General features: G+C 40.8%; 2 protein-coding genes across 3 annotated transcripts; both read left to right on the top strand.

Moving 5' to 3' along the window:
- Positions 1–2,537: 2,537 nt before the first annotated feature.
- Positions 2,538–6,885, top strand: LOC306930353 (E3 ubiquitin-protein ligase TRIM47-like). Of its 2 annotated transcripts, XM_079511278.1 has the most exons (5): positions 2,538–2,646; positions 3,109–4,278; positions 4,742–5,005; positions 5,133–5,351; positions 5,808–6,885. In XM_079511278.1, exons 2-5 carry the CDS (start codon positions 3,118–3,120, stop codon positions 6,060–6,062), a joined length of 1,899 nt encoding a protein of 632 aa, XP_079367404.1. In that variant the 5' UTR covers positions 2,538–2,646; positions 3,109–3,117; the 3' UTR covers positions 6,063–6,885. The 2 variants fall into 2 exon arrangements, with proteins under 2 accessions (XP_079367404.1, XP_079367405.1); XM_079511279.1 differs by lacking the exon at positions 5,133–5,351.
- A 4,079-nt stretch (positions 6,886–10,964) lies between these two features.
- Positions 10,965–12,943, top strand: LOC306930354 (E3 ubiquitin-protein ligase DTX3L-like). Its single transcript, XM_079511280.1, has 3 exons — positions 10,965–11,249; positions 11,871–12,088; positions 12,720–12,943. Exons 1-3 carry the CDS (start codon positions 11,025–11,027, stop codon positions 12,787–12,789), a joined length of 513 nt encoding a protein of 170 aa, XP_079367406.1. The 5' UTR covers positions 10,965–11,024; the 3' UTR covers positions 12,790–12,943.
- The last annotated feature ends 13,625 nt before the right edge of the window (positions 12,944–26,568 follow it).

The following is a 26,568-nucleotide window of genomic DNA, read 5'->3' as shown; positions in this document are numbered from 1 at the left end:
AGCATGCATAGAGTTTTGACATGATTCTTCTTAACAACGATAGCACATTTTGGAATAACTGAATTCGGTTGACAGTTTAAATGTCTGTGTAGCGTCAAAGTCCTATTACTTTGGGCTACTGGTTGCCCGACGCTGAGGATCTAGTCTAGATCTTTGGCAGCGGTGGCCGAACGGTTTGCGGAGCGGTCTTGATACCGGAAGGTCGTCAGTTCGTATCCCCGGACCGGCACGTTAAAATTACCACCGCTGAAGTGCCCTTGAGTAAGGCATTGAACCACTACCATGAAATGTTCTATGAGCAGGGCCTGGCTGTAAACAAGTATCTGATGCTTAGTCCAGTTACGCCAGGGCTCCACCGGACGCGTTGCGTTGCGTCTGCGTCGCGTCAAAAAAACGCACCGGTTCAATTTTAATGCACGCGTCGCGTCTCCGTCAACGCGGGCAGTGGAGCCACCCTTCATTGATTAAAAAGGGAACATTCCCTGACGGTGACGGAGACGCGACGCTGACGCGCCCGGTGGAGCCCGGCCGTTACCCTGGGTAAATATAGTAACTTTGCTTTACTTTGCTTTAGACGTGTGATGAAAAGACTGATGTCCAAACGTTGACTTAAAAAAGGATATTTATTCACTGTAACTTCAGTAGCCTATTACATAAAGCAAAAGAATGTCAAAAGCATATACAAATCACCAGGCTATGTCTCACAAACTGTTTACCTTCACACCAGGACAACAGAGCATTCAATCAGGTGTGATTAAATAACCTGGCCAACCTTGGCCTTGACCAAGCCCTTGGAATGACGTCATCAAAAAACAGAGAAATGGCTGTTACAGTCTGAATTCCAGTTTGTGATATAAAACTAAAATTGGGCCTGTTAAGTTGCACGATGACAGCCGCTCGTTAATTCGCATTACCACCAGCTTGTCTGTGTATCCTTTTTATTATAATTTCTCATATGGTTGTTACCTGACAGATTATGTGTATAATAATTATTGGCATTATTTGCAACTTGACTTGACACACCTCTACCCTCTCCCCTTTTTACTTTCTCAGTGGGTGCCTTTGTGTTGTAGCAGGCAACATTTTAATTTAATTATTACCACATAATTCTTATTTATGTATTATTTACTAATATGAAAAAGCTTTTCCCCTATGGTGAAAATTCCAGCTTCATCATTAATATATAATTGGCCTAAATACTATGTCACTTCACTATATTATTTTAAATAGTGTATGTATACATACTGATAGATAAATTCTGACATGTTGTTTACACGTCATGTCAAGTTGGCCAATCCATCATATTCTGTGGCTCAACACAGATAGAACTTTGGGCCCAGACCGTGTTCCATATAGGTCATATTTGGTCATCTTGCCCTTTTTATCATTTTACTCTTAGCCTACTGCCTGTTTACTCCGGGTTGTTCTCCTTATCCTATTTATGTCATTTCACCATCCACGTGCCTAATCATCTCAGCCCTATATTATCCTTTATATTATTTTATCATATTTATATTATGGATTTCCTGACGCCACATTCAGATTTAATATCATATATCTTGTTGACTCCTTATTTGGTCTCCATACTGTCTGTCCCCAGGCAAGTTAACTCGCATACTGAGAGGCCTATTTTGATTTGAGACATGTATTTGACCTTGGTGCCTAGTGAGAAAGTAGATAGGAGTATTTCTCTCTGTCGAAGAGTTCACAGCTAGCAGGGAAAGAATGTTATCTTCAGGTTGCCATAGCAACGCCAGCCTCTGTGCTTTCCCGGTCTATGGCCCTCAATGACGGAACCAAGGAAGATGTCACAATACCAGTCTCATCATCCATGTGCTGGTCCAATGAGCGCTCGACAACCAGCGCCACCGTGGGATATTGCGGAAATGAACTATTTACCAGCCAATGAACGTTTATCAACAACTGACATCAGATGCACTATTAATGCCAGTGACATACTGTGAAGGGGAGTTCAGTTCAGGTTCAGTTCGGATCCATATTGGAACAATTGAATACTCTAAATTATAGTGATGTATTGTACTATTATTATTATTATCTGAACCATGTAGCACATTCTCTATGTAAATTGACTTTATTACCTACTAAAAATTACAGTTAAAACCTTAAACTTCCTCTCAGAACTTTATTTCGTCTGTCTCCAATTCGTTTTTAAGGTATCCTTCTATTTTTTATGGTACCGTGGCTGTCATTCAAGATTTAAAGGGCTATCCACTCATTTGTAAGGTAAATACAGCACGGTATTTGGTCTCCCTGCTGGGTTATTGAAGGTATATATTTACAGTCCTTTCTAATTAGCATTACAGAAATCTATTAATTGATCCTTGGGGTCGCCGGAATTTTATTTCCATCAGCATTGAAACACAACACTTCGTACAGTATGCAAGGAGGAAATAATGTTCTCTTCTGCGACAACATCACATTATGTTCATAGATTGAAAATAAATAGAAACATATATTTGGAGCTAATTCATATTTTTATTCTACACTTTTCAACCTGTTCCACAGCACGGAAGACCAGCAAAGGGTTAACTTCAACAAAGTGTGACCCGCCACAGCAACCTAACAGCTGCAGAAATACCAGATCAAAAGGATTTTCTCATAAACAGAAAAGTTTAAGACAGACAGGTGAGTTTGATATAATTGTTAGTATTCAACACAGAACATCAACATTTTAAGTCCATGATACATTTCTATTTATCAGAATGACGTATTTTAGTGAAGTATTTTAGTCAAAATGTATTGTATATTAAAAATCACACCCGTGTGAACTGAGTGGTGTAAGGTCTGTCTGACGTAATGAAATCATGTCTGACGTAATGAAATCACACCCGGGTGTGATTTCATTACCTGGCTTTGTTTGTGCAGAAAAAATGAGCATGGTTGCTATGTTCACCCTGTTCACCCGGGTGTGATTTCATTACGTCATTACAACAGGGTGAACATAGCAACCATGCTCATTTTTTCTGCACAAAAAAGCCAGTTGTAGGAGTGGTTTACACCACTCAAAAACTATTGTATGAATCAAGGTTTTTATTCTAAATTAAGACACGTAGCATTCAAACGCGTAACTTTTGTTTTCATTCCCAGTGTATAGAAATGGCGTCTGCCAGCAGTCTGCTGTCTGAAGAGCACTTCCTGTGTTCTATCTGTCTGGATGTGTTCACTGATCCAATCAGCACTCCATGTGGACACAACTACTGCAAAGCCTGTATCACACAGTACTGGGACACTAGGGATTTTTGTCATTGTCCACTATGTAACAAAACCTTCTGTAATAGACCAGAATTCTCTGTTAATAAAGTCCTCTCTGAGATGGTTGATCAGTTCAGGAGTTCAAAACAATCCAGCACCAACCCAGAACCTGCTAAACCAGATGAAGTGTCCTGTGATTCCTGTACTGAGCCAAAGCTCAAGGCCCTGAAGTCTTGCCTGGTGTGTCTGGCCTCCTACTGTGAGACTCACCTGGAGCCTCATCTGAGAGCCACAGCGTTTAAACGACACAAACTAATCGACCCTGTGAAGAACCTGGAAGACATTATGTGTCAGAAACATGATAGACCTCTGGAGCTGTTCTGTAAGACTGACCACGTGTGTGTTTGTCAGTTCTGCACCCAGGCAGATCACAAGTCACATCAAATGGCATCTCTGAAAGAGGCATATGACGAGAAGAAGGCTGAGCTGGGAAAGACAGAGGCTGAAGTTCAGCAGATGATCCGGGAGAGACAAGTGAAGATTCACGAAGTCGAACGCTCAGTAGTGCTCAGCAAGAAAGCTGCAGACAGAGAGATAGCAGAAAGTGTGAAGGTCTTCACTGCTCTGATCAGTTGTATTGAGAGAAGCCAGGCTGAGGTCAGGTATGTGATTGAAGAGAAGCAGAAATCAACAGAGAAACAGGCTAAAGGCTTCATAAAAGAGCTGCAACAGGAAATCACTCAGTTAGAGAAAAGAAGCTCTGAGCTGAAACAGCTCTCACACACTGAAGACCACATCCAACTTCTCCAGAACTTTAAACCCATCAACATCCCTGTACCCATCAAGGACTGGACAAAGGTCAGTGTCCATCCATCTTCATATGTGGGGACTGTGGGGACAGTGTTGGATCAGCTGAAGAAGACACTTAGTAAAGAGATGGAGAAGCAGATTCGCGAGCAGTATCAAGACAATCACAGCTCCCTTGGTTTACCACAGACCAACCTGGGCCCTGTAGTTGATACCATGAGCTTCTCCCCACAGCTCCCGGACCAGAAGGCCCAGAAGGTAACAGACAAGATTCAACAAGACACGTCTGGTCAGGTTGTCAACCTTTTTGGCTGGGGACCCCGGAAATGTTTTGGCTATGTCTCACGACCCCCGCCCGACCAATACAAATTGACGGCTACAATAACCTTAATAATAGAGAAAATATATCATAAATACTGAAACCAGATATAATTGTTAAAGAAAGTTTATGCATGTACATACATAGGCCTATGTGCAAACTCTTAATTTACATTTATTTACACTTGAAGTCCTCAAGTGTAATATTGCGATTATACCACATACAAGTTATATATTATTCGATAAAAGATCATATTCGTTTTATGACAGATGTAGCCACTACGACCTAATATATATGTTTTGATTAGGGGTACGGTGATGCTCGTTTGAATCACCGGTAGAGAGCTATTTCAACCAATCAGATTGCTTCCTCAAAACTACCTGTGGTATAATTTGCTTCAAGCCTCAGAGTGGAGGAGGAAGGATGGAGATAAATCCTGGATGGAACCAACGTGAAGGAAGGATGGAGGTAAATCCTGGATGGAACCAGAGTGAGGGAGGAAGGATGGAGGTAAATCCTGGATGGAAGAATGGTTCTGACAACGGGCCGACCTCTCCGTCCTATCCGCAGACCACTCCGACCTCTCCTCTGACCTCTGTGAATTCAGAGTCACAGACAGACAGGCCTCCTCAGTCACCTGGCACCATATCAGCAGCTCTTAATGTGGTAAAATATTGATCCTAAAATCCGCAACCAAATAAATATCATTTTGGGGGCCCTCCTTGACACGAAAATGTGCGAGAACTAAGTTTGGCAAAGGGTGATATCCACATTGTTGTTGTTCTGCTTTCAGCCTCCTGGATGGAACCAGAGTGGAGGAGGAGGGATGGAGATGAATCCTAGATGGATCCATTTTGCTTCTGACGACGGACCGACCTCTCTGACGTCCATGACCTATCCGACCTATCCTCCGACCTCTCCGCCGAACTTTCCTCCGACCTCTGTGAATTCAGAGTCACAGACAGACGGGCCCCCTCAGTCACCTGGCACCGTGCCAGCAGCCTTTAATGTGGTAAAAATATATATCCTAAAATAATGGCCCATTAACCCATTACCTTTTGGTCTTCAAAATAAGAGTGAAATTAACTAATTAATACCTGGCAGTCAATGTTAATGGGTACAGTTTGGCAATGGGTGTTTCTCATTGTTGTTTAAGCAACATTACACGGAGAGGGTGTGCGTTACCGTCATTAATGGCACGCCTGCGTTGCTGACAGGAACGAGCCGATATAGGTGAGTTCCGTAAGCAGCGCAGAAGTCCTCAAGTGTAATATTGCGATTATACCACATACAACATATATTATTCAATAAAAGATCATATCCTTTTTATGACAGATGTAGCCACTACGACCTAATATATATGTTTTGATTAAGGGTACGGTGATGCTCGTTTGAATCACCGGTAGAGAGCTATTTCAACCAATCAGATTGCTTCCTCAAAACTACCTGTGGTATAATTTGCTTCCAGCCTCAGAGTGGAGGAGGAAGGATGGAGATAAATCCTGGATGGAACCAGAGTGGAGGAGGAAGAATGGAGATAAATCCTGGATGGAACCAGAGTGGAGGAGGAAGGATTGAGATAAATCCTGGATGGAACCAGAGTGGAGGAGGAAGGACTGGATGGAGCCATGGTTCTGACAACGGGCCGACCTCTCCGTCCTATCCGCCGACCTCTCCTCTGACCTCTGTGAATTCAGGACATGCCGAAAATGTTCGAAAGTAGCAGATCCAAGGCAATGCGTTGTGTTGTAATTGATTGCTTTATTATTAGTAGTACACAGGTAGTTATACAATAATACGACAGTTTGAGGATCCAATGGAGTTAGGTGGTTTAGTCAGAAACACTTTTTTAATACATTTCATTGTATCATTATTTGTAACCTCCCCACCACACACACACACACACACACACACACACACACACACACACACACACACACACACACACACACACACACACACACACACACACACAGTTCAATAGCACTGATTTATAAACACACACAGACGAGGCTGTTCAATAGCACTGATTTGTATGTATATGGAGATAGTTGGTTTCTGCACGAATTGTAAACCCCACACACAGACATAAAAGGGTGTTCAATTGATTTATTAAATCAAGTAAATAAAAGCTTAAATATGGAGGTAGGTTTGCATCCAACAGTGACAATATCATGATTATCATTGGAACATAGAGCATTAACGTTTTAATTCAATCTTTGTTTTAAGAAAATAATACTTCGGGATCACTTAAAGCACCTTTTATTTCTCATTTCCTATCTCAGGGACGTGTTGCTTGTTGACTTGGTTTGTTTCAATGCTGCACTAAATGTAAGTTTCTCTGGACTACATGTGTCATGCAATATTAGCACATCAGCTCAGTATCAAAGATTTGGTAGCTCTTTGCTGATTAGGGACTTTATTTGTGAATCTAATAAATGAGAGAGTGGGAGGGGACTAAAATGACATCACAACAAGCTTCATTATGTTGGACTATTAGGCCTACTTGGCTTTGTGGTTATTCGAGGGATTCTGTTCTTCCTCTTGTCTACTGTGGAAGGCAATACAATCATTTTCAAATCAATATTTTTGTGTCCAATTTGTCTTTGTTTACAAGCGTGCATGCCAGTCTGAGATGGTTACTGTCCCTCTCTTATTCAGAGCTTAGTTTTTTAATTAGTTACATTTCTTGAGAAATTTTTAATATATCTCTGTACTAGAGGCTCTATATTCTTTCCAGGAAATACTGCATGTAATAAATTGAAGCATATCCTATTTCTACCTAACCTGACTCCGCCAGATGGGGCAGCAAAGAGTACACTGACTGGGTTCCAGGAGGGGGGATCCAGTGTACTCTCTGCTGCCCCATCTGGCGGAGTCAGGTTAATTTCTACCAGCATACGTACAGAACTCAAATTTAGATTTCTGTACAGTAGATCATAGAGGTCTACTGTATTTCAAATATACAGTATAGTGAAGCAACAAGGCATTTAAGTTTAATTTGCAAAGTAGAGGAAAGGTATAGGCTAAGAAGGACAAGCAAATAGCCTATCTGGTCTCTTCAAATGAGAGTGAGGTAGGGGTGAACAGGATAGGTGGGCAGGGCACCAAGGAAGAGTGGGCATCTCGGTGTTTCAAAATATGTTTTAAAGTAAAATAAACCATTATAAACATTCGACAATATAGTCTAATAGTTCTACAATTGCTACAAAACCTGTACATTCAGGTTTCTTTCATTCATAGACAGGAACTTGAAGGATACATTTAAGCCTGATAATGATGTTCTGTATATCGTGTATACATTACATTACTTACACATTAAAATTTTAACATTTTGGACTAAGTAGCCAATTTTACATTGGGTGCCCAGATGTCATAGTGCCCACATATCCTGTATCTGCCTCATTTACCAGCCTTTTATAGGTCAGCAAGAATACTTTGTCTGATGCTTTCACTTTCATTTATCTGGAAGTTGTTGGAACCGGTTGGAACACCACGGACCGACACAGTGAGTGAGTCTTCTACATTGAATTACTAAAATATTCATCTGAATACTCAGACTATGATGTTTGCGCAGACTATAGACGAAACTGTAGATTCAAATGTTATTATAATGTGTTTAAAATCACAAGGGATCTTCCTGAGACCGAGGCTACCTAACCCTGAAACATCAGGCCTAGAGGGGCTACAAGACATTGTGTCTGCAAAATATTTTACAAAAGTATAAGTAGCCTATCAATACTGCAATTTAGAATACTTACTTACTTACTGTAAGTTACTGTACACCACTGCAATAACAGGGGACACAGTGTGTGTGTGTGTGTGTGTGTGTGTGCGCGCGCGCGTGCGCGCATGCGTGTGTGTGTACTAGAAACTATCTGGAGTAGGGCAATAATGTTTTATGAAATGAAATAGCATGCATAGAGTTTTGACATGATTCTTCTTAACAATGATAGCACATTTTGGAATAACTGAATTCGGTTGACAGTTTAAATGTCTGTGTAGCGTCAAAGTCCTATTACTTTGGGCTACTGGTTGCCCGACGCCGCGGTCGAGGATCTAGTCTAGACGTGTGATAAAAAGACTGATGTTCAAACGTGAAACGTTGACTTAAAAAAGGATATTTATTCACTGTAACTTCAGTATTACATAAAGCAAAAGAATGTCAAAAGCATATACAATCACCAGGCTATGTCTCACAGTCAAAAAACGGTTTGCCTTCACATCAGGACAACAACAGAGCATTCAATCAGGTGTGATTAAATAACCTGGCCAACCTTGGCCTTGACCAAGCCCTTGGAATGACGTCATCAAAGAACAGAGAAATGGCTGTTACAGTCTGAATTCCAGTTTGTGATATAAAACTAAAATTGGGCCTGTTAAGTTGCACGATGACAGCCGCTCGTTAATTCGCATTACCACCAGCTTGTCTGTGTATCCTTTTTATTATAATTTCTCATATGGTTGTTACCTACCAGATTATGTGTGTAATAATTATTGGCATTATTTGCAACTTGACTTGACACACCTCTACCCTCTCCCCTTTTTACTTTCTCAGTGGGTGCCTTTGTGTTGTAGCAGGCAACATTTTAATTTAATTATTACCACATAATTCTTATTTATGTATTATTTACTAATATGAAAAAGCTTTTCCCCTATGGTGAAAATTCCAGCTTCATCATTAATATATAATTGGCCTAAATACTATGTCACTTCACTATATTATTTTAAATAGTGTATGTATGTGTGTGTATACAGACAGACAGACAGACAGACAGACAGACAGACAGACAGACAGACATACATACATACATACATACATACATACATACATACATACATACATACATACACACACACACACACACACACACACACACACACACACACACACACACACACAGAGTGTTTTCAGAGTTGAAAACACATTTTGAGTTCTGTACATGGGTGAAAATAGGATAGCCGTATTATAAAGCAGATGGACTTTGATCAAAAATGTGGTTGCTGATAACGCATTGAAACACAACACTTCGTACAGCATGCAAGGGGGAAATAATGTTCTCTTCTGCGACAACATCACATTATGTTCATAGATTGAAAATAAATAGAAACATATATTTTTATTCTACACTTTTCAACCTGTTCCACAGCACGGAAGACCAGCAAAGGGTTGACTTCAACAAAGTGTGACCCGCCACAGCAACCTAACAGCTGCAGAAATACCAGATCAAAAGGATTTTCTCATAAACAGAAAAGTTTAAGACAGACAGGTGAGTTTGATATAATTGTTAGTATTCATACATTTCTATTTATCAGATTGACGTATTTTAGTGAAGTATTTTAGTCAAAATGTATTGTATATTAAAAACTATCGTATGAATCAAGGTTTTTATTCTAAATTAAGACACGTAGCATTCAAACGCGTAACTTTTGTTTTCATTCCCAGTGTGTAGAAATGGCGTCTGCCAGCAGTCTGCTGTCTGAAGAGCACTTCCTGTGTTCTATCTGTCTGGATATGTTCACTGATCCAATCAGCACTTCATGTGGACACAACTACTGCAAAGCCTGTATCACACAGTACTGGGACACTAGGGATTTTTGTCATTGTCCACTATGTAACAAAACCTTCTGTAATAGACCAGAATTCTCTGTTAATAAAGTCCTCTCTGAGACGGTTGATCAGTTCAGGAGTTCAAAACAATCCAGCACCAACCCAGAACCTGCTAAACCAGACGAAGTGTCCTGTGATTCCTGTACTGAGCCAAAGCTCAAGGCCCTGAAGTCTTGCCTGGTGTGTCTGGCCTCCTACTGTGAGACTCACCTGGAGCCTCATCTGAGAGCCACAGCGTTTAAACGACACAAACTAATCGACCCTGTGAAGAACCTGGAAGACATTATGTGTCAGAAACATGATAGACCTCTGGAGCTGTTCTGTAAGACTGATCTCATGTGTGTTTGTCAGTTCTGCACCCAGGAGGCAGATCACAAGTCACATCAAACCGTATCTCTGAAAGAGGCATATGACGGGAAGAAGGCTGAGCTGGGAAAGACAGAGGCTGAAGTTCAGCAGATGATCCGGGAGAGACAAGTGAAGATTCACGAAGTCGAACGATCAGTAGTGCTCAGCAAGAAAGCTGCAGACAGAGAGATAGCAGACAGCGTGAAGGTCTTCACTGCTCTGATCAGTTGTATTGAGAGAAGCCAGGCTGAGGTCAGGAATGTGATTGAAGAAAAGCAGAAATCAGCAGAGAAGCAGGATGAAGGCTTCATAAAAGAGCTGCAACAGGAAATCACTCAGTTAGAGAAAAGAAGCTCTGAGCTGAAACAGCTCTCACACACTGAAAACCACATCCAACTTCTCCAGAACTTTAAACCCATCAACATCCCTGTACCCATCAAGGACTGGACAAAGGTCAGTGTCCATCCATCTTCATATGTGGGGACTGTGGGGACAGTGTTGGATCAGCTGAAGAAGACACTTAGTAAAGAGATGGAGACGCAGATTCGCAAGCAGTATCACTATCAAGACAATCAGCCTGTGTTCAAAGACTGCAACAAGACCACGGTCGGACACGCGAGCCACAGCGACGAGCACAGTGCCGGAACAGCCGCAGTGGCCGGAGGAGCTACAGCTGCAGGAGAGATCAGAGAACCTTGTCCGATATGTCTCGAAAACTGTCCCCAAATGGAAAAACTAAAATGCGGCCACGAGCTCTGTAAGGACTGCAAGATACAGATCGTGGAAATCAGTGGGCCCATCTGTCCTGTTTGTAAAGCTGTCTTTGGGAAGATGCAGGGAAATCAGCCACCTGGAACCATGCAATGGCGTTCTGATCGCGTCTCCCTGCCTGGATTCTTTCACTGTGGCACGATAACCATCGACTATTACATTCCACATGGAACACAGACGGTAAAAACATGTGGTTAAAGGAACTACAACATTTAAAAAAATGTTTTTAATATAACATCATATTGTTTATGTTCCTCAAACATATTTCTAATGGTTTGAGCCTAAATCACCACTCTGATATAATCAGTCCATGTCATTTCGGTCTGGCTTCTAAAGCAGTTTTACCTGCAGTACTGATGTGGTGAGGGCGCTGTGTATGGAAATTATTTTCTCCACCACAGCCTCAAACCAGCTACTCCCCTCCCACATCTTTGACTCAATATAAAAAGGCCCACCCCCTCCCCTCCCACAGTCTCCAAAGACTAAATGCAAATTTGGAACTGAAGAAGTGGAGGGAATATACAAAGTAGGGAGATACCTATGACATCACGAGTAGCACCAAATCAGTTGTCCTGTTGTGAAACCACTGCACATAAAAACCCAAACTTGATGAGAAAGCCTGATTGTTCTAAATTGGATATTTGTGGGGATACAAGACACAAAGGCACCAAAAAAAATAAGATGGGAAAAGTTGAATTTCATGTTCTAGGTCAGGACCTTTAAGAAAAAATATAACCATACTGTCTGTTTTATGTTAATTGTTAAGCATATTATTGCATTTTAAACACTCGCCCTGTACAGGACAAACATCCCAACCCTGGGAAGCACTACTACGGCACTCAAAGAACAGCTTATCTGCCGGACAACAAGGAGGGCCGCGAGGTGGTCAGGCTCTTGAAGAAAGCGTTCGACCAGAAGCTGATCTTCACCGTGGGGACCTCCAGGACCACCGGCTCGGTGGACCAGGTGACCTGGAATGACATCCACCACAAGACCTGCATGAGCGGAGGACCACAAGGGTATACTGTACAGTTCTGATAAACATTGTTTCTGTAGGACAGTGCTTCTCAAGATGTGATTAGCTTAATGTGCAACACTGTTTTCTCACTCAACAGTGAACAAACCAACATAAGTGTATACAGGGTATCTGCACATTTCTAAAGAGGCAATTTAAGGAAGACCTTTCTAAAATAAAATAAATTCGTAAGCAAAAGTAATCACACTGTGACTATGCTATAAAAACTGGTCAAACATTGGCCATATTGTCAAACAATATAAGATCTACATGCTCACAAGCAAGTGTAGATCTGCTATTTTCACAACATCTGTGGAACAGAGTCAAACTAGATGAAACGCCTCAACAACTACAATTCCAAGTGCTTGTCAGGGCCCATGGGTGTCTCCAGTTCAAATAGGATTATTTTTGGGTCGTCCCCAGTTCAAATAAGATTAATTTTGGGGGACCTCAGTTCAAATACGATAAAACAAAAATTCTGTTCAGATAGGATTTTTGGGGGTGTCCCCGGTTCAAATAAGATTATTTTGTTGGTTAGCGGCCTGAAAAGGTTGAGAACCACTGCTGTAGGACTACTGTGATTTCATGTTACCTGAAATGGATACTCAGACATGTTGTTGTGTTGTTTCCCACAGGTTTGGTTACCCTGACGACAATTACCTGAGCAGAGTGAGGGACGAGCTGAAGGATAAAGGCATCAAATAAAGAGGAAAAACTCTACTGTCCGTAAAATGAAACATAATATAGGGAACAGAAGTTCTGACGTCACTCGTTCATCATTATCTCAAAAGAAGGTCTCAGTCACATTGTGGTGGGGGGTGTTCTAGTGAAAATGTAACACATTTGGTGGCAGTAACATTATTGATGATTATTCATATCCATATCCAAACCGCTGGGATCATTTGTTTATTTCTGGAATACAGTTCTTACAGCATTTGACGCAATATAAGAAAATTCTATGGGAATTCCAAATGGGGGGAAAAAGCGACCCAGGCAAGATGTGTAAATTACGTCAGACACCGGTTCTCTATAACAATTTGCTTTGGGCACACTGGCATCTCAGAAATTACTTAATACTTTTCGTGCCATAATCGTATATTTACATTTTATAAAACCCAGCACTTTAATGCCACCGTCGTATATTTACATTTTACGGTATTTATAGTACAGAATCAATGATCAATATTTACCGCTTAGGGCACCGCCATCTTGGAGCGGTCAAAAAACAAACTAGATCGACCCACTGAACAGCGTTGGCTAATACTTCCAGTCCAACAGCCACGTAATTTTGTAGTTTTTTGCAGTTTTTGCCTGGCAAGGATAAAAGGCTCTAAAAGTGTTAACTTTCATCCTACTTTCATCCATGCCGAAAATGTTCGAAAATAGCAGATCTACAAGGCAATGCGTTGTGTTGTAATTGATTGCTTTATTATTAGCAGTACACAGGTAGTTATACAATAATACGACAGTTTGAGGATCCAATGGAGTTAGGTGGTTTAGTCAGAAACACTTTTTTAATACATTTCATTGTATCAATATTTGTAACCTCCCCACCACACACACACACACACACACACACAAACACACACACACACACACACACACACACACACACACACACACACACACACACACACACACACACACACACACACACACACACACAGTTGAATAGCACTGATTTATAAACACACACAGACGAGGCTGTTCAATAGCACTGATTTGTATGTATATTTAAAAAAAAATGGAGATAGTTGGTTTCTGCCCGAATTGTAAACCCCACACACAGACATAAAAGGGTGTTCAATAGCATTGATTTATAAACCCACAGACACACAGGGTGTTCAATTGATTTATTAAATCAAGTAAATAAAAGCTTAAATATGGAGGTAGGTTTGCATCCGACAGTGACAATATCATGATTATCATTGGAACATAGAGCATTAACGTTTTAATTCAATCTTTGTTTTAAGAAAAAAATACTTCAGGATCACTTACAGCACCTTTTATTTCTCATTTCCTATCTCAGGGACGTGTTGCTTGTTGACTTGGTTTGTTTCAATGCTGCACTAAATGTAAGTTTCTCTGGACTACATGTGTCATGCAATATTAGCACATCAGCTCAGTATCAAAGATTTGGTAGCTCTTTGCTGATTAGGGACTTCATAAATGAGAGTGGGAGGGGACTAAAATGACATCACAACCAGCTTCATTATGTTGGACTATTAGGCCTACTTGGCTTTGTGGTTAATCGAGGGATTCTGTTCTGCCTCTTGTCTACCTTGCTGTGGAAGGCAATAAAATCATTTTCAAATCAATATTTTTGTGTCCAATTTATCTTTGTTTACAAGCAAGCGTGCATGCCAGTCTGAGATGGTTACTGTCCCTCTCTTATTCAGAGCTTAGTTTTTTAATTAGTTACATTTCTTGAGAAATTTTAAATATATCTCTGTACTAGAGGCTCTATATTCTTTCCAGGAAATACTGCATGTAATAAATTGAAGCATATCCTATTTCTACCTAACCTGACTCCGCCAGATGGGGCAGCAAAGAGTACACTGGGTTCCAGGAGGGGGGAACCCAGTGTACTCTCTGCTGCCCCATCTGGCGGAGTCGGGTTAATTTCTACCAGCATACGTACAGAACTCAAATTTAGATTTCTATAGATCATAGAGGTCTGCTGTATTTCAAATATACAGTATAGTGAAGCAACAAGGCAAGTAGAGAAAAGGTAGCCTACACGCTAAGAAGGACAAGCAAATAGCCTATCTGGTCTCTTCAAATGAGAGTGAGGTAGGGGTGAACAGGATAGGTGGGCAGGGCACCAAGGAAGAGTGGGCATCTCGGTGTTTCAAAAGTAAAATAAACCGTTATAAACAATATAGTCTAATAGTTCTACAATTGCTACAAAACCTGTACATTCAGGTTTCTTTCATTCATAGACAGGAACTTGAAGGATACATTTAAGCCTGATAATGATGTTCTGTATATCGTGTATACATTACATTACTTACACATTAAAATTTTAACATTTTGGACTAAGTAGACAATTTTACATTGGGTGCCCATATGTCATAGTGCCCACATATCCTGTATCTGCCTCATTTACCAGCCTTTTAGAGGTCAGCAAGAATACTTTGTCTGATGCTTTCACTTTCATTTATCTGGAAGTTGTTGGAACCGGTTGGAACACCACGGACCGACACAGTGAGTGAGTCTTCTACATTGAATTACTAAAATATTCATCTGAATACTCAGACTATGATGTTTGCGCATACTATAGACGAAACTGTAGATTCAAATGTTATTATAATGTGTTTCAAATCACAAGGGATCTTCCTGAGACCCAGGCTACCTAACCCTGAAACATCAGGCCTAGAGGGGCTACAAGACATTGTGTCTGCAAAATGTTTTACAAAAGTATAAGTAGCCTATCAATACTGCAATTTAGAATACTTACTTACTGTAAGTTACTGTACACCACTGCAATAACAGGGGACACAGTGTGTGTATGTGTGTGTGTGTGTGTGTGTGTGTGTACTAGAAACTATCTGGAGTAGGGCAATAATGTTTTATGAAATTAAATAGCATGCATAGAGTTTTGACATGATTCTTCTTAACAACGATAGCACATTTTGGAATAACTGAATTCGGTTGACAGTTTAAATGTCTGTGTAGCGTCAAAGTCCTATTACTTTGGGCTACTGGTTGCCCGACGCCGAGGATCTAGTCTAGATCTTTGGCAGCGGTGGCCGAACGGTTTGCGGAGCGGTCTTGATACCGGAAGGTCGTCAGTTCGTATCCCCGGACCGGCACGTTAAAATTACCACCGCTGAAGTGCCCTTGAGCAAGGCATTGAACCACTACCATGAAATGTTCTATGAGCAGGGCCTGGCTGTAAACAAGTATCTGATGCTTAGTCCAGTTACCCTGGGTAAATATAGTAACTTTGCTTTACTTTGCTTTAGACGTGTGATGAAAAGACTGATGTCCAAACGTTGACTTAAAAAAGGATATTTATTCACTGTAACTTCAGTAGCCTATTACATAAAGCAAAAGAATGTCAAAAGCATATACAAATCACCAGGCTATGTCTCACAGTCAAAAAACGGTTTGCCTTCACATCAGGACAACAACAGAGCATTCAATCAGGTGTGATTAAATAACCTGGCCAACCTTGGCCTTGACCAAGCCCTTGGAATGACGTCATCAAAGAACAGAGAAATGGCTGTTACAGTCTGAATTCCAGTTTGTGATATAAAACTAAAATTGGGCCTGTTAAGTTGCACGATGACAGCCGCTCGTTAATTCGCATTACCACCAGCTTGTCTGTGTATCCTTTTTATTATAATTTCTCATATGGTTGTTACCTGACAGATTATGTGTATAATAATTATTGGCATTATTTGCAACTTGACTTGACACACCTCTACCCTCTCCCCTTTTTACTTTCTCAGTGGGTGCCTTTGTGTTGTAGCAGGCAACATTTTTAATTGAATTATTACCACATAATTCTTATTTATGTATTATTTACTAATATGAAAAAGCTTTCCCCCTATGGTGAAAATTCCAGCTTCATCATTAATATACAATTGGCCTAAATACTTCACTATATTATTTTAAATAGTGTATGTATGTGTGTGTATACATACATACATACATACATACATACATACATACATACATACATACATACATACATACATACATACATACATACATACATACATACATACATACATACACACACACAGAGCAGGGAGAAATCAGTTGAAAACACATTTTGAGTTCTGTACATGGGTGAAAATAGGATAGCCGTTGTTAGATAAATTCTGACATGTTGTTTACACGTCATGTCAAGTTGGCCACTCCATCATATTATGTTGGTCAACACATATAGAACTTTGGGCCCAGACCGTGTTCCATATAGGTCATATTTTGTCATCTTGCCCTTTTATCATCATTTTACTCATAGCCTACTGCCTGTTTACTCCGGGTTGTTCTCCTTATCCTATTTATGTCATGTCACCATCCACGTGCCTAATCATCTCAGCCCTATATTATCCTTTATATTATTTTATCATACTTATATTATGGATTTCCTGATGCCACATTCAGATTTAATATCATATATCTTGTTGACTCCTTATTCGGTCTCCATACTGTCTGTCCCCAGGCAAGTTAACTCGCATACTGAGAGGCCTATTTTGATTTGAGACATGTATTTGACCTTGGTGCCTAGTGAGAAAGTAGATAGGAGTATTTCTCTCTGTCGAAAGAGTTCACAGCTAGCAGGGAAAATAATGTTATCTTCAGGTTGCCATAGCAACGCCAGCCTCTGTGCTTTCCCGGTCTATGGCCATCAATGACGGAACCAAGGAAGATGTCACGATACCAGTCTCATCATCCATGTGCTGGTCCAATGAGTGCTCGACAACCAGCACCACCGTGGGATATTGCGGAAATGAACTATCTCAAGCCAATGGACGTTTATCAACAACTGACGTCAGATGCACTATTAATGCCAGTGACATACTGTGAAGGGGAGTTCAGGTTCAGGTTCAGTTCGGATCCATATTGGAACAATTGAATACTCTAAATTATAGTGATGTATTGTACTATTATTATCTGAACCATGTAGCACATTCTCTATGTAAATTGACTTTATTACCTACTAAAGATTACAGTTAAAACCTTAAACTTCCTCTCAGAACTTTATTTCGTCTGTCTCCAATTCGTTTTTAAGGTATCCTTCTATTTTTTATGGTACCGTGGCTGTCATTCAAGATTTAAAGGGCTATTCACTCATTTTTAAGGTAAATACAGCACGGTATTTGGTCTCCCTGCTGGGTTATTGAAGGTATATATTTACAGTCCTTTCTAATTAGCATTACAGAAATCTATTAATTGATCCTTGGGGTCGCCGGAATTTTATTTCCATCACATACATACATACATACATACATACATACATACATACATACATACATACATACATACATACATACATACAGAGCAGGGAGAAATCAGTTGAAAACGCATTTTGAGTTCTGTACATGGGTGAAAATAGGATAGCCGTGTTATAAAGCAGATGGACTTTGATAAAAAATGTGGTTGCTGATAACGCATTGAAACACAACACTTCGTACAGCATGCAAGGGGGAAATAATGTTCTCTTCTGCGACAACATCACATTATGTTCATAGATTGAAAATAAATAGAAACATATATTTGGAGCTAATTCATATTTTTATTCTACACTTTTCAACCTGTTCCACAGCACGGAAGACCAGCAAAGGGTTAACTTCAACAAAGTGTGACCCGCCACAGCAACCTAACAGCTGCAGAAATACCAGATCAAAAGGATTTTCTCATAAACAGAAAAGTTTAAGACAGACAGGTGAGTTTGATATAATTGTTAGTATTCAACACAGAACATCAACATTTTAAGTCCATGATACATTTCTATTTATCAGATTGACATATTTTAGTGAAGTATTTTAGTCAAAATGTATTGTATATTAAAAACTATTGTATGAATCAAGGCTTTTATTCTAAATTAAGACACGTAGCATTCAAACGCGTAACTTTTGTTTTCATTCCCAGTGTATAGAAATGGCGTCTGCCAGCAGTCTGCTGTCTGAAGAGCAGTTCCTGTGTTCTATCTGTCTGGATGTGTTCACTGATCCAATCACCACTCCATGTGGACACAACTACTGCAACGCCTGTATCACACAGTACTGGGACACTAGTGTTTTTTGTCAGTGTCCACTATGTAACAAAACCTTCTGTAATAGACCAGAATTCTCTGTTAATAAAGTCCTCTCTGAGATGGTTGATCAGTTCAGGAGTTCAAAACTATCCAGCACCAACCCAGAACCTGCTAAACCAGACGAAGTGTCCTGTGATTTCTGTACTGAGCCAAAGCTCAAGGCCCTGAAGTCTTGCCTGGTGTGTCTGGCCTCCTACTGTGAGACTCACCTGGAGCCTCATCTGAGAGCCACAGCGTTTAAACGACACAAACTAATCGACCCTGTGAAGAACCTGGAAGACATTATGTGTCAGAAACATAATAGACCTCTGGAGCTGTTCTGTAAGACTGATCTCATGTGTGTTTGTCAGTTCTGCACCCAGGAGGCAGATCACAAGTCACATCAAATCGTATCTCTGAAAGAGGCATATGACGGGAAGAAGGCTGAGCTGGGAAAGACAGAGGCTGAAGTTCAGCAGATGATCCGGGAGAGACAAGTGAAGATTCCCAAGGTCAAACACTCAGTAGTGCTCAGCAAGAAAGCTGCAGACAGAGAGATAGCAGACAGTGTGAAGGTCTTCACTGCTCTGATCAGTTGTATTGAGAGAAGCCAGGCTGAGGTCAGGAATGTGATTGAAGAAAAGCAGAAATCAACAGAGAAACAGGCTGAAGGCTTCATAAAAGAGCTGCAACAGGAAATCACTCAGTTAGAGAAAAGAAGCTCTGAGCTGAAACAGCTCTCACACACTGAAAACCACATCCAACTTCTCCAGAACTTTAAACCCATCAACATCCCTGTACCCATCAAGGACTGGACAAAGGTCAGTGTCCATCCATCTTCATATGTGGGGACTGTGGGGACAGTGTTGGATCAGCTGAAGAAGACACTTAGTAAAGAGATGGAGAAGCAGATTCGCGAGCAGTATCAAGACAATCACAGCTCCCTTGGCTTACCACAGACCAACCTGGGCCCTGTAGTTGATACCATGAGCTTCTCCCCACAGCTCCCCGACCAGAAGGCCCAGAAGGTAACAGACAAGATTCAACAAGACACGTCTGGCCAGGTTGTCAACCTTTTTGGCTGGGGACCCCGGAAATGTTTTGGCTATGTCTCACGACCCCCGCCCGACCAATACAAATTGACGGCTACAATAACCTTAATAATAGAGAAAATATATCATAAATACTGAAACCAGATATAATTGTTAAAGAAAGTTTATGCATGTACATACATAGGCCTATGTGCAAACTCTTAATTTACATTTATTTACACTTGAAGTCCTCAAGTGTAATATTGCGATTATACCACATACAAGTTATATATTATTCGGGGGGTGTCCGCAACCAAATAAATATCATTTTGGGGGTCCTCCTTGACACGAAAACGTGCGAGAACTACTGGTTTAGAAGGCATTCGTAGAATCGGCCTCAGGCCTTTTGGGTTAAGTTTGGCAAAGGGTGAAATCCACATTGTTGTTGTTCTGCTTTCAGCCTCCTGGATGGAACCAGAGTGGAGGAGGAAGGATGGAGATGAATCCTAGATGGAACCCTGCTTCTGACGACGGACCGACCTGTCTGACGTCCATGACCTATCCGACCTATCCTCTAACCTCTCTGACGTCCATGACCTATCCGAAGTATCCTCTGACCTCTCTGACGTCCATGACCTATCCGACCTATCCTCCGACATACAGGCCTCCTCAGTCAGCTGGCACCATGCCAGCAGATTATCATGTGGTAAAATATCAATCCTAAAATAATGGCCCATTGACCTATTAAAACCAGGGAAGCATCTGATCTGTGCAATTTTAGATTTTAGCAATGTTGTGTTCTAGGTTTTTTCGGAGGGCATACCATAATATTCCCTCCCACGCACTATTTTCAAAATGTCTTGGACGGTAACACCAGGCTTTAATATATACACACACACACACACACACACACACACACACACACACACACACACACACATACACACACACACACACACACACACACACACACACACACACACACACACACGTTTTTTCTGAAAGTTTTCGTGTAACGTCTATTGTTTAAAAAGAAAAAAAACATCTGCCTCAGGTCTTCATGGTGCTTCTCATTGTTGTTCTACTTTCAGTCTCTGAATGAAAGACTTCGACTTCGGGTGGATGTAAATACTGGATGGAACTCCATGACGTATCCTCCGACCTCTCCGCCGACCTCTCCTCTGACCTCTGTGAATTCAGAGTCACAGCCAGACAGGCCTCCTCAGTCACCTGGCACCGTGCGAGGAGCCTTTAATGTGGTAAAAATATATATCCTAAAATAATGGCCCATTAACCGGGAAAGCATTTGTGTCATTTTAGCTTTACAGTATACAGTATAATTATATAGCAGATATAAAAGCTTGTACATCTGCTGTTGAAAGTGTTTGAAATTTCTTGAGTTGCCTACCGTAATTTAGATTTTTCATTACCCAAATCTTCTCTTCTAGGAGGGGGGGGGGGGTCTACTGAAAGTGTGAGAACTACTGATTTAGAAGGTATTTGTAAAATCGCCCTGCCAATGACGTCTTTTGCGGTCTTTTGTTCTCTTATTGATTTAAGTTTGATCGTGCTCTTCACCACCGTATGAATCGGCGACCGAGTAAACAGGAAATTAACCGGAAGTGAAAAAGTTTGCTCCATCCGTTGCTCCATTAAAATATGCATTTATCTCGGATTCTTTTCCCAGATTGCGTTTTTTGGTCAAAACAAGCTTTATTCACGGCCCATAACTAAAGCGTTGATGATCGCATTTACAAAACGTAAGTTTCGGGTGAATTAAATCACGATTGCACTTTACACAGCCGTTGTTTACTTCCAGTTCACGGCCCAGGACCTTTTGGTCTTCAAAATATGAGAGTATGCACTGAAAAAGTTGTGTGAATGTGTTCATGGGTACAGTTTGGCAATGGGTGTTTGCCAGGAACGAGACGATATAGGTGAGTTCCGTAAGCAGCGCAGAAGTCCTCAAGTTTAATATTGCGATTATACCACATACAACATATATTATTCGATAAAAGATCATATCCTTTTTATGACAGATGTAGCCACTACGACCTAATATATATGTTTTGATTAAGGGTACGGTGATGCTCGTTTGAATCACCGGTAGAGAGCTATTTCAACCAATCAGATTGCTTCCTCGAACCTACCTGTGGTATAATTTGCTTCCAGCCTCAGAGTGGATGGAGATAAATCCTGGATGGAACCAGAGTGGAGGAGGAAGGATGGAGGTAAATCCTGGATGGAACCAGAGTGGAGGAGGAAGGATGGAGATAAATCCTGGATGGAACCAGAGTGGAGGAGGAAGGACTGGATGGAGCCATGGTTGGTTCTGACAACGGACCGACCTCTCCGTCCAATCTGCCGACCTCTACTCTGACCTTTGTGAATTCAGGACATGCCGAAAATGTTCGAAAATAGCAGATCCAAGGCAATGCGTTGTGTTGTAATTGATTGCTTTATTATTAGCAGTACACAGGTAGTTATACAATAATACGACAGTTTGAGGATCCAATGGAGTTAGGTGGTTTAGTCAGAAACACTTTTTTAATACATTTCATTGTATCAATATTTGTAACCTCCCCACCACACACACACACACACACACACACACACACACACACACACACACACACACACACACACACACACACACACACACACACACACACACACACACAGTTCAATAGCACTGATTTATAAACACACACAGACGAGGCTGTTCAATAGCACTGATTTGTATGTATATGGAGATAGTTGGTTTCTGCCCGAATTGTAAACCCCACACACAGACATAAAAGGGTGTTCAATAGCATTGATTTATAAACCCACAGACACACAGGGTGTTCAATCAAGTAAATAAAAGCTTAAATATGGAGGTAGGTTTGCATCCGACAGTGACAATATCATGATTATCATTGGAACATAGAGCATTAACGTTTTAATTCAATCTTTGTTTTAAGAAAAAAATACTTCAGGATCACTTAAAGCACCTTTTATTTCTCATTTCCTATCTCAGGGACGTGTTGCTTGTTGACTTGGTTTGTTTCAATGCTGCACTAAATGTAAGTTTCTCTGGACTACATGCAATATTAGCACATCAGCTCAGTATCAAAGATTTGGTAGCTCTTTGCTGATTAGGGACTTTATTTGTGAATCTAATAAATGAGAGAGTGGGAGGGGACTAAAATGACATCACAACAAGCTTCATTATGTTGGACTATTAGGCCTACTTGGCTTTGTGATTAATCGAGGGATTCTGTTCTTCCTCTTCTACTGTGGAAGGCAATAAAATCATTTTCAAATCAATATTTTTGTGTCCAATTTGTCTTTGTTTACAAGCGTGCATGCCAGTCTGAGATGGTTACTGTCCCTCTCTTATTCAGAGCTTAGTTTTTTAATTAGTTACATTTCTTGAGAAATTTTAAATATATCTCTGTACTAGAGGCTCTATATTCTTTCCAGGAAATACTGCATGTAATACATTGAAGCATATCCTATTTCTACCTAACCTGACTCCGCCAGATGGGGCAGCAAAGAGTACACTGGGTTCCAGGAGGGGGGAACCCAGTGTACTCTCTGCTGCCCCATCTGGCGGAGTCAGGTTAATTTCTACCAGCATACGTACAGAACTCAAATTTAGATTTCTGTACAGTAGATCATAGAGGTCTACTGTATTTCAAATATACAGTATAGTGAAGCAACAAGGCATTTAAGTTTAATTTGCAAAGTAGAGGAAAGGTATAGGCTAAGAAGGACAAGCAAATATCTGGTCTCTTCAAATGAGAGTGAGGTAGGGGTGAACAGGATAGGTGGGCAGGGCACCAAGGAAGAGTGGGCATCTCGGTGTTTCAAAATGTTTTAAAGTAAAATAAACCATTATAAACATTCAACAATATAGTCTAATAGTTCTACAATTGCTACAATTGTCAGGTTTCTTTCATTCATAGACAGGAACTTGAAGGATACATTTAAGCCTGATAATGATGTTCTGTTCACATCGTGTATACATTATATTACTTACGCCAGGGCTCCACCGGACGCGTTGCGTCTCCGTCGCGTGCGTCAAAAAACGCACCGGTTCAATTTTAATTCACGCGTCGCGTCTCCGTCAACGCAACGCAACGCGGGCAGTGGAGCCACCCTTCATTGATTAAAAAGGGAACATTCCCTGACGGTGACGGAGACGCGACGCTGACAAAGTAGCCAATTTTACATTGGGTGCCCAGATGTCATAGTGCCCACATATCCTGTATCTGCCTCATTTACCAGCCTTTTATAGGTCAGGAAGAATACTTTGTCTGATGCTTTCACTTTCATTTATCTGGAAGTTGTTAGAACACCACGGACCGAAACAGTGAGTGAGTCTTCTACATTGAATTACAAAAAGATTCATCTAAATACTCAATTAGACTATAAAGTTTTCAGACTATAGACAAAACTGTAGATTAAAATGTTATTATAATGTGTTTAAAATCACAAGGGATCTTCCTGAGACCGAGGCACCCTGATGTTCTGTTCACATCGTGTATTAAATTATGGATATGCAAACACCAAGTGAATCGTCACCAGTCAGTCAGAATGTGTTTTGTGTCTGATGCTTTCACTTTTTTTCATTTAGGCTATCTGGAAGTTGTTGGAACCGGTTGGAACACCACGGACCGACACAGTGAGTGAGTCTTCTACATTGAATTACTAAAATATTCAGTTTGCGCAGACTATAGACGAAACTGTAGATTAAAATATTTTTATAATCTGATTAAAATCACAAGGGATCTTCCTGAGACCGAGGCTACCTAACCCTGAAACATCAGGCCTAGAGGGGCTACAAGACATTGTGTCTGCAAAAAGTATAAGTAGCTTATCAATACTGCAATTTAGAATACTTATACTTACTTACTGTAAGTTACTGTACACCACTGCAATAACAGGGGACACGTGTGTGTGTATATGTGTGTGTGTGTGTGTGTGTGTGTGTGTGTGTGTGTGTGTGCGCGCGCGCACGCGCGTGTGTGCATGCGTGTGTGTGTGCTAGAAACTATCTGGAGTAGGGCAATAATGTTTTATGAAATTAAATAGCATGCATAGAGTTTTGACATGATTCTTCTTAACAATGATAGCACATTTTGGAATAACTGAATTCGGTTGACAGTTTAAATGTCTGTGTAGCGTCAAAGTCCTATTACTTTGGGCTACTGGTTGCCCGACGCTGAGGATCTAGTCTAGACGTGTGATGAAAAGACCAAACGTGAAACGTTGACTTAAAAAAGGATATTTATTCACTGTAACTTCAGTATTACATAAAGCAAAAGAATGTCAAAAGCATATACAAATCACCAGGCTATGTCTCACAGTCAAAAAACTGTTTGCCTTCACATCAGGACAACAACAGAGCATTCAATCAGGTGTGATTAAATAACCTGGCCAACCTTGGCCTTGACCAAGCCCTTGGAATGACAAGGTTCAAGGTTCAAGGTTCAAGTTTATTTAGTGTCCCCGAAGGGCAAATTGGGTTGCAGCATAGACGTACATTAAACAATGAGACAAGTACACATAAACAACAGTTCACATAGCAGATCATACCAAAGTACAAAGGTGCACATAACCAATAAAGTGCAGGCGTTAAAGTGCTATGCCATAGTCATAAAAGTGCGAGTGCATAGGCATTAGGCACGAGACAAATAAAGTAAGTAAAAAGTATGAAGGTAAGTACGTAAAAGTGCTTATCATAAGTTATCTCCTAGATCTACCCACAGCAGCATTTAGTGTGCAGATAGAGATAGGGACAAAGGAATGTTTGTGCCTGTGTTTTGTGGCACAAGGGGCTCGCAAGCGAAGGTCTGATGGGAGAAGGATGTACTCTCCATGTAGAGGGTGAGCAGCATCAGATCGGATACACAGGGCTTTGTTAAGCACCTGTTTCTTAAAGATCTGATCTAGGCTGTTCATTTGTGAACCGATTATTTTAGAGGCAACTTTTACAATTTTCCCTAGGGAGTTCTTGTCTCTGATGCAGAGATTACCATACCAACAGATAATCGAGAAAGAAATGACGGACTCGATGTAGGCACTGTAGAACAGTTTCATCAGAGTCTTGTCGACATTGAACTTAGCCAATTTCCTTAGACAGTACAAGCGTTGTTGACCTTTTTTATACATTACATCAGTATTCAGGTCAAATTTCAGCTTGTCGTCAATAGTTGTGCCTAGATATTTGTAACTGGGTACAATATCTACAGTCTGTCCATTGACAACACTCTTCTGGGGGGATTGTGGGGAACTATGCATAGCTCTTTTGTTTTAGAGACATTAAGCTGCAAGAAAGCATTGTCACACCAGGATAGAAAGTAGTCTACCACTTGCCCGTGACAGTTCTCATCGTTATCTTAATGATGAATCTGTTGTGGAAATGGCTAACACAATCGTTGGTATAAAGAATGTAAAGAAAGGCAGATAAAACACAACCCTGGGGCGAGCCGGTAGAAGATGTCAGGAAGCTAGACAGTATCTCGTTAACCCTTACACGTTGAGATCTGTTAGTTAAGAAGTCAAGAATCCAGCCCGCCAGACAAGGATCTATACCAAATGAGTTAACCAGTTTATCAACCAAGACATGGGGCTGTATGGTATTGAATGCTGAGGAAAAATCAATAAAGAGCAGCCTGGCATGGGTTTGTCAAGGTGTTTGTGCAAGAGGTTAAG

This window comes from Electrona antarctica (assembly GCF_951216825.1).
Source record: "Electrona antarctica genome assembly, chromosome: 9".
Lineage (NCBI taxonomy): Eukaryota > Metazoa > Chordata > Actinopteri > Myctophiformes > Myctophidae > Electrona > Electrona antarctica.
This window is presented reverse-complemented; position numbering and strand designations above follow the sequence as displayed.